Source organism: Pimephales promelas, chromosome 11 (genome assembly GCF_988280905.1).
Source record: "Pimephales promelas chromosome 11, fPimPro1.hap1.1, whole genome shotgun sequence".
Classification (NCBI taxonomy): Eukaryota; Metazoa; Chordata; class Actinopteri; order Cypriniformes; family Leuciscidae; genus Pimephales; species Pimephales promelas.
The window spans coordinates 3,470,601-3,482,550 of NC_142779.1; the positions used below are offsets into that span (position 1 = coordinate 3,470,601).

General features: G+C 35.4%; 1 protein-coding gene across 2 annotated transcripts; it reads left to right on the forward strand.

The window, feature by feature from the left end:
* Positions 1 to 302: 302 nt before the first annotated feature.
* Positions 303 to 2,732, forward strand: vip (vasoactive intestinal peptide). Of its 2 annotated transcripts, XM_039671775.2 has the most exons (6): positions 303 to 457; positions 841 to 945; positions 1,574 to 1,678; positions 2,062 to 2,193; positions 2,274 to 2,382; positions 2,469 to 2,732. In XM_039671775.2, coding segments are annotated over exons 1-6 (462 nt in total). In that variant the 5' UTR covers positions 303 to 455; the 3' UTR covers positions 2,478 to 2,732. The 2 variants fall into 2 exon arrangements, with proteins under 2 accessions (XP_039527709.1, XP_088972888.1); XM_089116762.1 differs by lacking the exon at positions 303 to 457.
* Positions 2,733 to 11,950: the final 9,218 nt, after the last annotated feature.

Genomic DNA, 11,950 nt, shown 5'->3' on the forward strand with positions numbered 1-11,950 from the left:
TTTTTTAACTTGTGAAGTCATAGGCTTATTGTTTCATGTTTATTGTTTCATGTGGCTCACATCTCTTCTTTTACCAAAAAATGCATCCATGCAAACAAATATCCAAAGAATGAATCACCAGGAATGACACAAAACATTCTGAGCAATCACAAACTTGATTTCACCAGTGTGTGTGTGTGTGTGTGTGTGTGTCTGTAAAGTGTGCCTGCCGACCAATGACGAACACATCCATCCCAATGGGACTTTCTTCGTGACGTATTAACACAAATCAAATCTGATTGTCTTCCTGTCTGATGGAAAGTATTCAGACATATAAAACGGGGCGAGGGGTGAGACTATTCAAAGAGACACAAGACCGCGAAAAGGAACTTTAAAAAGCACCTGGTCACTTTGGGAGATTTGACTGGAGGCATTTCAGGACCCCGATCAGCGCGCGGATCACATCACCATAGCACATGTAAGTTCCTTTCATTTTAATAGCCTATTTGTACATTAGTCATTTTTAATTCTCTCCATGTTACATTCAAAACGCAAGAAATTGCATGACATTAATTAATGTCGACTGAAACAGTTTTTAGTAATATTTTCTTAATTAGTATTTTCAATGCAAACTAATCTTAACTTGTTTTAGGCAAAGCACAAACTCACATAATTTATCAAATAGAAATATCTTCCATAAAGAAGCCGCTTTTTAATTATGATCCGGAAAAGAGTGCACATTTTGAGTTAGTTTTTGCAAATGCATTTACAATCGCTTTCAAGCTTTAAAATGCATTTACATGTGATTGTTAAATAATGCAATGTTAATTCACAGTAGCCTATGTATTCATGTATGCACAGGTGTAAAGCAATGCTCGTGAGGAACGGCTCTCAGATTTTGCTCTTCATAACTCTCTCCAGTGTTTTATATGCCCGGACCTTAAGTTTACCCTTCGCCTCCATGAGGTAAGAGCTTTATTCTTTGAAAGCACGCGAATTAAACAAAATTCTTGACTCTTTTGTAAGGTTTTAAAGCATTGTATCGGAATGAGCGCGCGCTGTTCGCGCCATCAGAGCTGTGCGCGCGCAGGTGACAGGATCGCCTCAGAAAAGAAAACAAGAAAGACGATTTAAAATAGGCTAAAAACACGGCGAAAGAAAGAAAAGAAAGTTATTTTTGTTGTCTTATTGGCTGTTTAAGTGGGTAAATTACAATTTTGATACGGTGTACGAACCAATCAAGTAGGGAAAATCCCGACACTGTTTCTGTGTAATTTCAACAGGCAAACAAATTAAAATTGTCTGTTGTCGTAAGATATTTAAATCACATCCAAATGCTTGAAATCGTTGGTGGCTCTTACACAAACATGCAAAATTGACCATGTTAATATAGAATCTTAATACGAGTTCTTCAAGAAGCTTTTTTTTTTGAAGAATTTTGAAGGAAACTGAGACAGACATTGCTCGAAAGCTGTCATTTAATTAAAACAAGCAACTTAGTGATACAAGAGCAACTGAAATAGACTGTCATTCACTGGTTTCTAGAGTAAAGTTGGTTTTTGCAGTTGTGAAATGATTGGTTCTGTCTGTGCAGAGAAACAAGACACGCAGACGGGCTCTTCACAAGCGGATACAGTAAACTTCTTGGACAGTTATCTGCCAGACGGTACCTGGAGTCATTGATTGGAAAGCGAGTCAGGTACATGATGAACCCCTTGTTTTATGCCAATGCATTCGGGTTTAGTGCATTTCACAATCCTTAACATGATCCATAGCCGTGCTGGAAAGGGATTTGATGGTTTTCACTGGTCCCAAAACCATTAAACCAGACCTGATGGCGAACTAAAACCATCAATTATCTCAGACTTGTTTTAGAAGAGAGAGTTTTGAGATGTTTTAAGGAATCAGATCATCTAATAAGGAGTGTGACAGGATTCGCCACTATTTTTTGCTTTAATAGATTGTTTATCCATATCTGATCAATCTAAAAATGTCCATATTATATATTGTACAATCTTATAATCCTGTAAAACTGGTCTGCCAAATGAATGAAAGTAAATGTGTTTCTTTCTGCAATTTTAGTGATGATTTGATGGAAGACCAGGCGCCGATGAAGCGCCATTCAGACGCAATATTCACAGACAACTACAGCCGCTTTCGCAAGCAGATGGCGGTGAAGAAATATCTGAACTCTGTCCTAACAGGGAAGAGAAGGTATAAAGTATGAAGGTCACGCAAATACTCGTTTTGTGGTGTTAAACAATGAAAACTGGTGTTTTTTTCCCTTTCTTTAGTCAAGAAGACCCACCCAGCATGCAGGAGGAATCGGCTGGCGGAGAGACCTCGTATCGGGAGAGCTACGATGACGTCACTGTAGACCGACTTCTCAATCATATACCGTTGGTAAGTTAGCTGGAGACGGGCATGGCTTTGTATTAACAACAGTCTGCTTTTCAAGTACGTTTAAACACTGATCTTTTCTCTTCTAGCCGCTCTGAGGTGGGTTTGAAGGCAAGAAAGCAACTCTCCTTGGCCATCATAGGTTTTCCATTTACACAGTCTAGTATAGGACATCAGCATACTACTAAAACAACGTGTTGAAGAACAAGAAAGCGTAAAAATGTTTGCACTGTACATAGAAATTCCACTTTGATGAGAGATGTTGGCTTTAAGATGTGCTTTGGCCTTGGAACCGACACGTTTGCTTTGACATGTTTCCTGTAAATTGTAGATCAATAAATGCATTGAAACAAGCCCCGGACTGGTACAATAAGGGAACCACATATTCGGACCTGAAGACTGCTGATTGGACCCGTCAAATATCTCGAATGATGATGTATCTCCGTGCATTTTGTAAATTGAATTATTTTGTAAAAACAAATATTGATGTTGCTTTCTGTGTGAATCTTAACTCTAGAGGGATCATTTGGGTTTGGGAGGGTCAGGCACTGGAAATCTTTATTTTTGCCATTCAAAGTATAATAAAAGGTTGAAGAGCCATACAATTCTTGAGTGCGCTCAATTTCAATGTTGCCAAAAACTTCAACCATCAACTACAATTGATCCATGATCATGTTTGTTCCCACCGACAGCCATTCAGAATAATGAGCCATCACTTTGAAGAATGTCTCAATTATATTTCTGTGACTTATGATATGTTTTCATCCCTGAAAATACAGATAAATTGGAAACGCACAGGTGCAGAGCAAGACAAAAATGCACTCACTTTTTAGAAAAATATGGTTAATACGCAGACAGCTGGAGTAATGACGTATGAGTTATGATGCAGTCTGATATATTCACAAGGGTTTGTCCGCTCTCCATCCTTCCACCTATTCAAACAGCGAAAGGTGTGCGATCATTCATTCCTGTAATTCCAGTTAAAGGTCTTCTCGACGTCTTATTTCGAGAACTTCCGAAAGGAAACGGCCATTAGTTTTAGCCGGCCTGTGACTAAGCGTCTGCAGCTCTGGAAATTTGAATCATAAATGTCAGAGGATATATAATGCCAAAGATGCCGTTATATAAGATGACATGCACTGTAAGATGGGACTCTGGTTGCCAAAATTAGGCTTGTCTGTCAAATTAGATTTATTTAGAGTCGTCCTTTGGCCTGGAAAAATGGTTTGGTTTGTACCAATTAAACTATAACTGATATAAATATCTAAAAGAGACAGCTAAGTGGTCAGAGCTCAAAAATAAGGCTGGTCCAGTGCCAATGTGAGAGTGTTTGAGCCAGCAGATTAGTCACTAAATATTACGTTTGTTTATCATGTGTTTAGCCATTTATAGCTATGGTGAAGGTTTGTTATATATATATATATATATATATATATATAATAGATAGGTTAATAGTATATACATTATATAGTAAAGTTTGAGTCTTTCTGGGTTAAAGTTATGTTTGATTAAGAATAGCTTATTGTTAATGAGTGCCCTATTCTTTTGATTGGTCGGCCAGGTTGTTATCGTTGAAGTGCTCTACTTGGCTTAGGTAACTGAAGAGGCTGTTATGTGTTCTTCTGTGGCCGTGCTTCTCTTAATGCATGTCATTTTAGCCCGTCATTTGTAATCCTTGTAGCATCCCATCTTCCTGGAAATGACAGAAATCAAACTGAATGGAACAATAACAAACAATCGGAAAAAAAAAACATGCACTAAATATTATGCGTTCGGCCTTAATTTGTCACGTTAGATTTATATCATTACAGCACTAACTAGGAGGAAATGCAAAAATGGAGATGACTAATTGAAAATTACTCATGCACCAAAACTTGTATTTGCATAATATCATCTATTTATGAACATTTATTGTTAGCAATGGGCTATATATAACCCATTGCTCACAATAAATATGAATTTATCCATTTTGACTCCATTAAGAAATATTGTGATTTTTCTAATTCTATTAACCCTGCAAAGCCAGAAATATATGAAATAATAGTAAAAAATTATAAGATTTCTTTTTTTTTTTTTAAATGGGACAGTTTATGTTATGTGTTTTATGTTTTCTATTATATTTGATACACATCTGAGTGGTGTCTATATTGTAGCATGTCTTATTATTTGATGTGAAAGGCATCTGGCTTTTAAGTTGCATGTAGTATGGATGGGGAAAACACCTACATTTTATTCAGAGCCCCAAACTGAGCAAATATCTGCAATTTTGTGCATATATGGCCAGAAAGTAAGATGGACTTCTGATATCTTGCAATTTAATCAATAAGATCTTTATAACAGTGACTAATGCATAGCATACAAATATAAGTTGCAGTCCATGTGTTCATCTTGAAATACTACCAATATAAAAGCTATTCTTGTGTTTTCTTTATAAAAAGAAGTTAAGATATGATTTCAAAGCAAAAAGACATGTGATCCAAGACCTGAAGGTGGACATTTTACAATACTAAAAGGCCTGGATTTTCAAATGTACATGGAAAAGTAGGCTTTATACACACTCAAAAAAGGTACAAAAGCTGACACTGGGGCGATACCTTTTCAAAAGTACACATTTGTTCCTTTTAGGTATACTAATATACCTTTTAAGGTACCAAAATGCATGCTTAAAAGGATAGTTCACCCCAAAATGAAAATTCTGTCAGTAATTACTCTCCCCATAAGACTTTTGTTCAAGGGCCTGAACTGGGTCACTCCTCCATTGGCTTCTAAGGGATTGAAAATGGCCAGCCCAGAAAAGTTAAAGACATCGTTAAAATAGTCCGACTGTGGATCAACCTTAAGTTTATCAAGCAACGAGAATTCTTTTTGTGCGCAAAAAACAAACAAAAAAATCCCAATAGGCCTACAGATTAATTTCTCGATCTTATTTCCACAACTCAATGGGTGATGTGAATATTCAGGGCATGTTTACTAGACAACAATTTAGCCGGAAATGTTTTTCCTTCGTGTTTTTCATGCACAGACGACAACGTTTGCAAAATGGACCCCGCAAAAACGACTAAAAACGGTGTATCCTTGTTGGGCCAGTAGTTGGCGATGTCACTTTGTGAAGAAACACTATCCGTGCCAATAGATTGAACACGTGATGCGCATGCGCAAGACGTCAGCGCTTTCACAAATTCGCGTTTTTGTTGATTTTCACGGGGTTTTTTTTTAAATCACTTTGAAACTTGAATTCAAAGGTTTGCATTTTAGGCCCTCAAAACTTTGTGGTCTTGTAAATGAACGGCCAAAACGCATTAAAAGTTTTCCGTTTTTAGTTGAAAACGGTGTCGTGTAAAACGATGCCCCTGAGACCCAGGCTTAATCTTTGGCTATTGAATTGTTGTGCTGCAAATCAGATGCTATGTGATTTGCCCAGGGCTGTGTGGAGAGGGCCAGCTCATTAGCTCTCATTACCGGATGGCTAAATGGGCCTGCTGACCACAGGTAAAAATAGATGGATAGACTCTACACTGACCAGCTCCACTCTGATAATGGGTGCATTACCACTTAAAATGATTCAACATAGAAATAGCTGGCCAGGAACCACTTGTTTTGAGCATTAGTGAGTGTGTCTGTTTGTGCGTTGCACTTTTTTCCACATGCCACATTAGTCCTGTACACATTTGTAGGCAGTTTTGTTGCTTTAAGAATTCAGATACCATATACAATTTTTTTTTTTAATATTTAGATATTATGTTAGTCCAAAAGTATAAAATATACACATATTATTGATCCCAAACAATTTTGGAAAAAAACAAACAAACAGGATTTAAATGTTTCTCAATTTTGATGAGAACAGAGTGCTGCATCTTAAGAAGAAAATGAGAGGTTTAATTGTTTTAGTTATCATGCACAAAAACAAATCTTAACAGATCCAGCCACGCAAGACCGTCTATTAATCACTGTAAAAAATATTTTCAAGATTTGTTATCACAACATATTTTCTTTTGTCAAATCAACTTTATAATAATTTATTTAGTTGAGATAACTTATTATTTTGAGTTTCTGATGATTAAATTAATCTCCTTCATTGTATTAACTCACTTTTTCCAGTTCAATCAACTTAAAATTTTAAGGCAACCCAGGTTACTTACTTTTTTAAGTTAAACCAACAATATTTTTTTACAGTTTAGTAATCATAACATTTTTTCTTTTGTCAAATCAACTTAAATAATTTATTTAGTTCACATAACATATAATTTTGAGTTTCTGATGTTTAAATCATTCTCCTTCATTGTATTAACTCACTTTTTTCCAGTTCAATGAACTTAAAATTTTAAGGCAACCAGGTTACTTACTTTTTTAAGTTAAACCATCAATATTGTTTTACAGTGTACATGTTCTGTAAACCATGTTATGCTAAAATGACTGTAGCGATGAAATTTACGCTAGTGGATCACAACAATGAAGGACAACCAACATTTCATATGGAAATGAGTCATTTCCCACTTCAACATCTGTCCTGCATGTTTCTAACATCTTCTGCAGAATGAATCGCTCAGTCTCACACTCTTCTGGAGTGAGTTTGAGTGTGTGTGAGCAGCAGAGCGGATCTGCTATCCTTGGGGCCGGTGGCAGTGCGAGTTGAGGACCATCGCAGTGACAGGAGTCGACCTTTAGAGACCTGACGCCAGTCATGTGGCAGATGCCAGTCGTTCATGATAAACATCACAGGTGGCCCTCACTTCACAGGGAACAGCTCGAATAGGACACATGACACATTTAAGAAAACTCAAGGGCAGAAAATCGTATAGACTGTAAAAAGTGGCAACCTGCCATTGTTCCCATAAATAGCGATTTCTACCTGATTTTTGAACCTCATCGGTTCTTGCTGAAGCTCAAACGTGATGCGTAACACGAGAATAAACCTCATTGGTTCTCACACGTCAAGAGAACATGCTTGAGTTTCTGTTTACCACAACTGAATGTTTATGTGAATAAAAGCCTAAATTCAATCTGTTCATCATATAAAGCGATCAAGTCTCATCAGAAAATTTGGACTAAACCACTCGATTCATACTGATTCGTTTTACAATCTCTTTATGAACTTTTTGGAGCGTTAAAGTGTCAGTTGTGGGTCAATTGAGGGACAGAAAGCTCTCAGATTTCATCAAAAACATCTTCATTTGTGTTCTGAAGATGAACGAAAGTCTTACAGGTTTGGAAAGATGAGTAATTAATGACATAATTCTCACTTCTGGGTGAAATAACAGATTTGTGATTCTATGCTATTTGAATAGATGCATTTTGATATATTATTTTTAAACCTATAGATGCAAATAAACTGATACACTTTTTTTTTTTTTACTGACAAATATACATTAGAGTAAGTTGATGCACTTTTTAAAGGCAATTCGAAAACATAAATCTTAAATTTTAGGCCTAAATATATATATATTTTTGGAGTTTGGCCTAAAATGAAGCCATTAATGGTTAAAAAGCAAGTGTGCGTGCATTTGACAGTGAGTCAGAACTATCTGTTTTATAAGACAGATTTCATAATAATGCATTCCTTTAGTGCCAATAATCTACAGTCCACATTTCCAACGAACCCACGTGCCCTTAATTCACATTTAAACCCAGATGTGACTAAAATAATGTTAAAACATCACCACCCACACTCAGAGTGCTTTGCATCTAGTCTGAAAGGTTAATCACAGCAGAAAGCTTCCAACAGAAAAATTAGATTTGTATTCCCAAACAGAATGACTCATAATAAGCTATATGTTTTGTGTGTGTGTGTGTGCGTGTGTTTCAGTGTAAACACCTGTTTTGCTCTCCATATCCTCCGATGATTTGGAGCTTCATTTGTACAGGCTGTGGTTTAATAAATCAAATGGAAATACAATAATGCACGCGCACAGAGGTTTTCTCGTCCAGAAAGGTCAGCTCTGAGATTAATTATACTGAGAGGAAGACCTTAGAGGGATAGTTCGCCCAAAAATTAGCATTTTGTCGTCATTTACTTACCCTCAAGTTTTTCTGAACTTGCATGAGCTTCTTTGTTCAGTCAAGATTTTTTGAAAAATGTTGGACCCCATTGACTTCTGTATACGTTTGCAATGGGGAAAAGTTTTCTTTTGCCAAAAAAAGTCTTCAAAATATCTTTAAGTTGTTCTAAGCTTGTAAGAAACTCATACAAGTACAACCTGAGGATGAGTAAATAATGTCAGAATTCTCATTTTTGGGTGAATTATCCCTTTAATTATGGAATATTTCTCTTTATGACTCAACGATCCTAATAATTCACTCCAAATGTGTCTTTTACAATAGCAGGCTCCTATTTTTTGTCTTTGTGCATTCAGCGGCTGCAAGATGAAGGAATAAATGTAATGAGGACGTGGGGGTGTCGTTTAAGAGCCACATTCAGCCTTGGGAAACAAGAGTCTCTGGGACAGTGACCGCATCATCAACTATACGCACTGATATTTCAGCCTTTCGAATGAACAGACAGACAGGTCCCGTCTTGTCTGGTGGTTCTTTGTCAAGATTTACATCTGCATTTAGCGACGTACAAATGAGGAAAGCAAGCAATTCATATCATAAGCCAAAAATATTAGCAATGGAGCCATAGTGCATTCGAAGAGTAAATCAGGAAAACTTCTAAACGAAACAGCAGAAGAGAGGAAATGAAATTTTAATGGAAAAAGTGCTCTTATTTATGGTTATGAATTAGTTGAATGCTGAGAAAGGATCAATAAAACATTAAAGCCTTTCAAATTTAAATGCTCAAAAACTTTAATGCTTTGGTGAGTTTGGAAAAAGTGTATTTAATGTTATCTGTCACATTAACAAAAAGTATAACCATGTTTTATGGTCAAAGTACCATAGTATCACCATGTTTTTTGACATGGTACCATGGTGAACTGTATATCAATATTACCTTAGTGAGTCTGACATCTTGACTGTACCGTAGTATTATTTTAGTATAAGTTTTACTCTTTGCTTTTATTTTAATAAAGTTAAAAGTTTTAGAAATGTTGTTGTGTGTTTCGTCAGTGTGTATGTTTCTGATGAATTTTTATTTCAGTTTCAGATATTTTAGTACAACGAAAATGTGAAATGTTTTCTTGGCTACTAGCTGAAATAAAACAGATTTAATTTTTTATATTTGATTTTATTTCGGATAACATTTATTTTGTTTCAAGAATAAAATTGTAATACAATTATTTCAAATATATTTCAAGTTTAAGTTATAATTTTTTTTATAAAGGCATTCTTATGATTTTCACGGATAAGAGAAAACAAATGTCTATTACCGTAGACACAAAAGGTTTTATGTCAGAGATGTGGAAGGAAATCCAAAAATCGATTATATTTTTAATTCTAGGTTAAAATAGGCTTCAAGCATGCAGTGAAATATAATTTTTCAAATCAGACATTGATATGGTTTAGCCTACTTGTCTTTATATACTCTCACAGCATTTTAAACATTATTCAGACTTCACAGAAATCAATCACATTTTATATGGATGTTATATTTATATGGTTTAATGTGTTAAATGGCATGTGTGGAAGCAGCACAAATAATTATCATTTCGTTATTCACGTGTGGACCAAACATCTATCTATTAAGAAAAAGTTTTACTAATCTGCTGGCGTACTAAACAATTGGGAAAAGAAACTCACTGCCTATTATTGCAATTATGTTTTGTATTCTGATAATACACACCTGAGTCCAGACATGGTTGAAACGTCGTGGAAATGAGAAAAGTGGCCACATTATTTATATGTTCTTCTATAAATGAGATATTTTCTCTGGGGAGACACTAATTCAGATTCCAGCAAGTAGTGAGGTAATTGTGTTTCAGGTTTAGCTCTGTTTTCTATCTGTGAATCACATGAGACAGTGAATGATTGGTCAAACCTCAGTGTAGTTCAGTCCGTCTGAGATCTTCATCCGCTGCTCCTTTAGATTAACCTGGTTTAAGAAACACTTTTGAACAAAAAACATAGTTGAGTCTTTCACAGAAAAAATAAATACATTCATTTTAGGCGTGAAACTGTAGATTAAACAGCACAGGAGGAAGGAGTGTGTCGATGGAAAAGCTCTCTGGTGCCATCTAGCGAAAAACAAAAAAACTTCCGAAGTTTTTGGTCTCCATTTTGTGTCTTCATCAGACCACACTAACAGAAAATCAGATTGACCCGTTGTACACAAACTCAAACAGCTGATATGTGGAGTCTTTATGACTTCATGAGAGCAATATAGATGTAATGAAGAAATCGAAATGGTTAAGCTGTTTGAGCATGTTTAAGCTTGGGGTCAGTTTTAAGATTTCAGCAAGGATGCATTCAATTGATTAAAGGTGTCAGTAAAGACATTTATAATGTTACAAAAGATTTCAATTTCAAATAAATGCTGTCCTTTATAACTTCATATTCATCAAAGATTATTGGGCAAAAATATATGAAGGTTTCCACAAAAATATTACGTTTTCAACATTGATTAGAAATGTTTCTTGAGCAGCAAATCAGAACGATTTCTGAAAGGTCATGTGACAGTGAAGACTGAAAATTCAGCTTTGCATCATATACATTATATTTGATAAAGTATTCAAATTGGAAACAGTTATTTTAAATTTAAATAATATTTGGCAATATTGTATGGCATACTCTTGTGTAGGTCCTTTTTTGAATGAGTAATTCACAACTGCTAAAAAAGTATGTTCTATATTCTATAAAACCATTGAATTTGTATATATATATATATCTAGTTTGCATCTTTTAGAGTCTGGAATAGAGGATTGTGTAATCCTGTCCCAGAAATCCTTTCAATAAACTATATGGTATAAGTGTGTAGTATGAATATAATCTGGATGTACAACAATTGTCATGTCATTTTCATGACCTACAAGCATCACTGCCATTCATAAATCCTCTCCCGTGTCCTCATGGGATAGGAAAGTGTCCATCATATGCACCCCAGAATCCCACTGGAAGCAGTGACTCATCCAGAGACTGTTTGGCTACTCTTTTATGGACATATTTCTGTCACCAACGACATAATAGGGAGGTATGTGACTTCAGATACAGCTAAAATTTAATAAAAATGTGTATTGGGAATTGGATCCCATAATGCAATGCATTCAACCTCATCTCAAGTATGACTATTTCCAATAACCAGGTTTGTTAGATTTGTATGTATGCAATCAGCAAGTCTCTTGGTTCTAATAGCCAAGCATCAAACAATTAAACCCTAAAACACTACATATTTGGGAGCTCAATTATACTGCCAGTCAAAAAACAAAATCATTTAAAATATACAGGCTTTATTCAACCACTTAAATATGTACATTTGTGACAAGACAGGCTCATTTCATCAAAACATTCATAATTTTTTTTATAAAATCTTATAAAACAACATTTACAACACCAAAGAGGCTGATTAACCTCCTTGAATCTTTTGGCAATGGATGATTGTAGGTATTCCACTTTGTGCACAATTCACTTCACATTTTAGGAAGATAAAACTTTTTAAAAGTCTTTCAAAACACTTAAGAACCCAAAGGCGATTTTTAAAAAA

Bases quoted from the DNA above. Each gene is read 5' to 3' on its own strand.
- vip (XM_039671775.2), top strand. The intron at 946-1,573 runs GTAAGAGCTTTA...CTGTCTGTGCAG, and splicing joins TTACCCTTCGCCTCCATGAG to AGAAACAAGACACGCAGACG. The intron at 2,194-2,273 runs GTATAAAGTATG...CCCTTTCTTTAG, and splicing joins GTCCTAACAGGGAAGAGAAG to TCAAGAAGACCCACCCAGCA.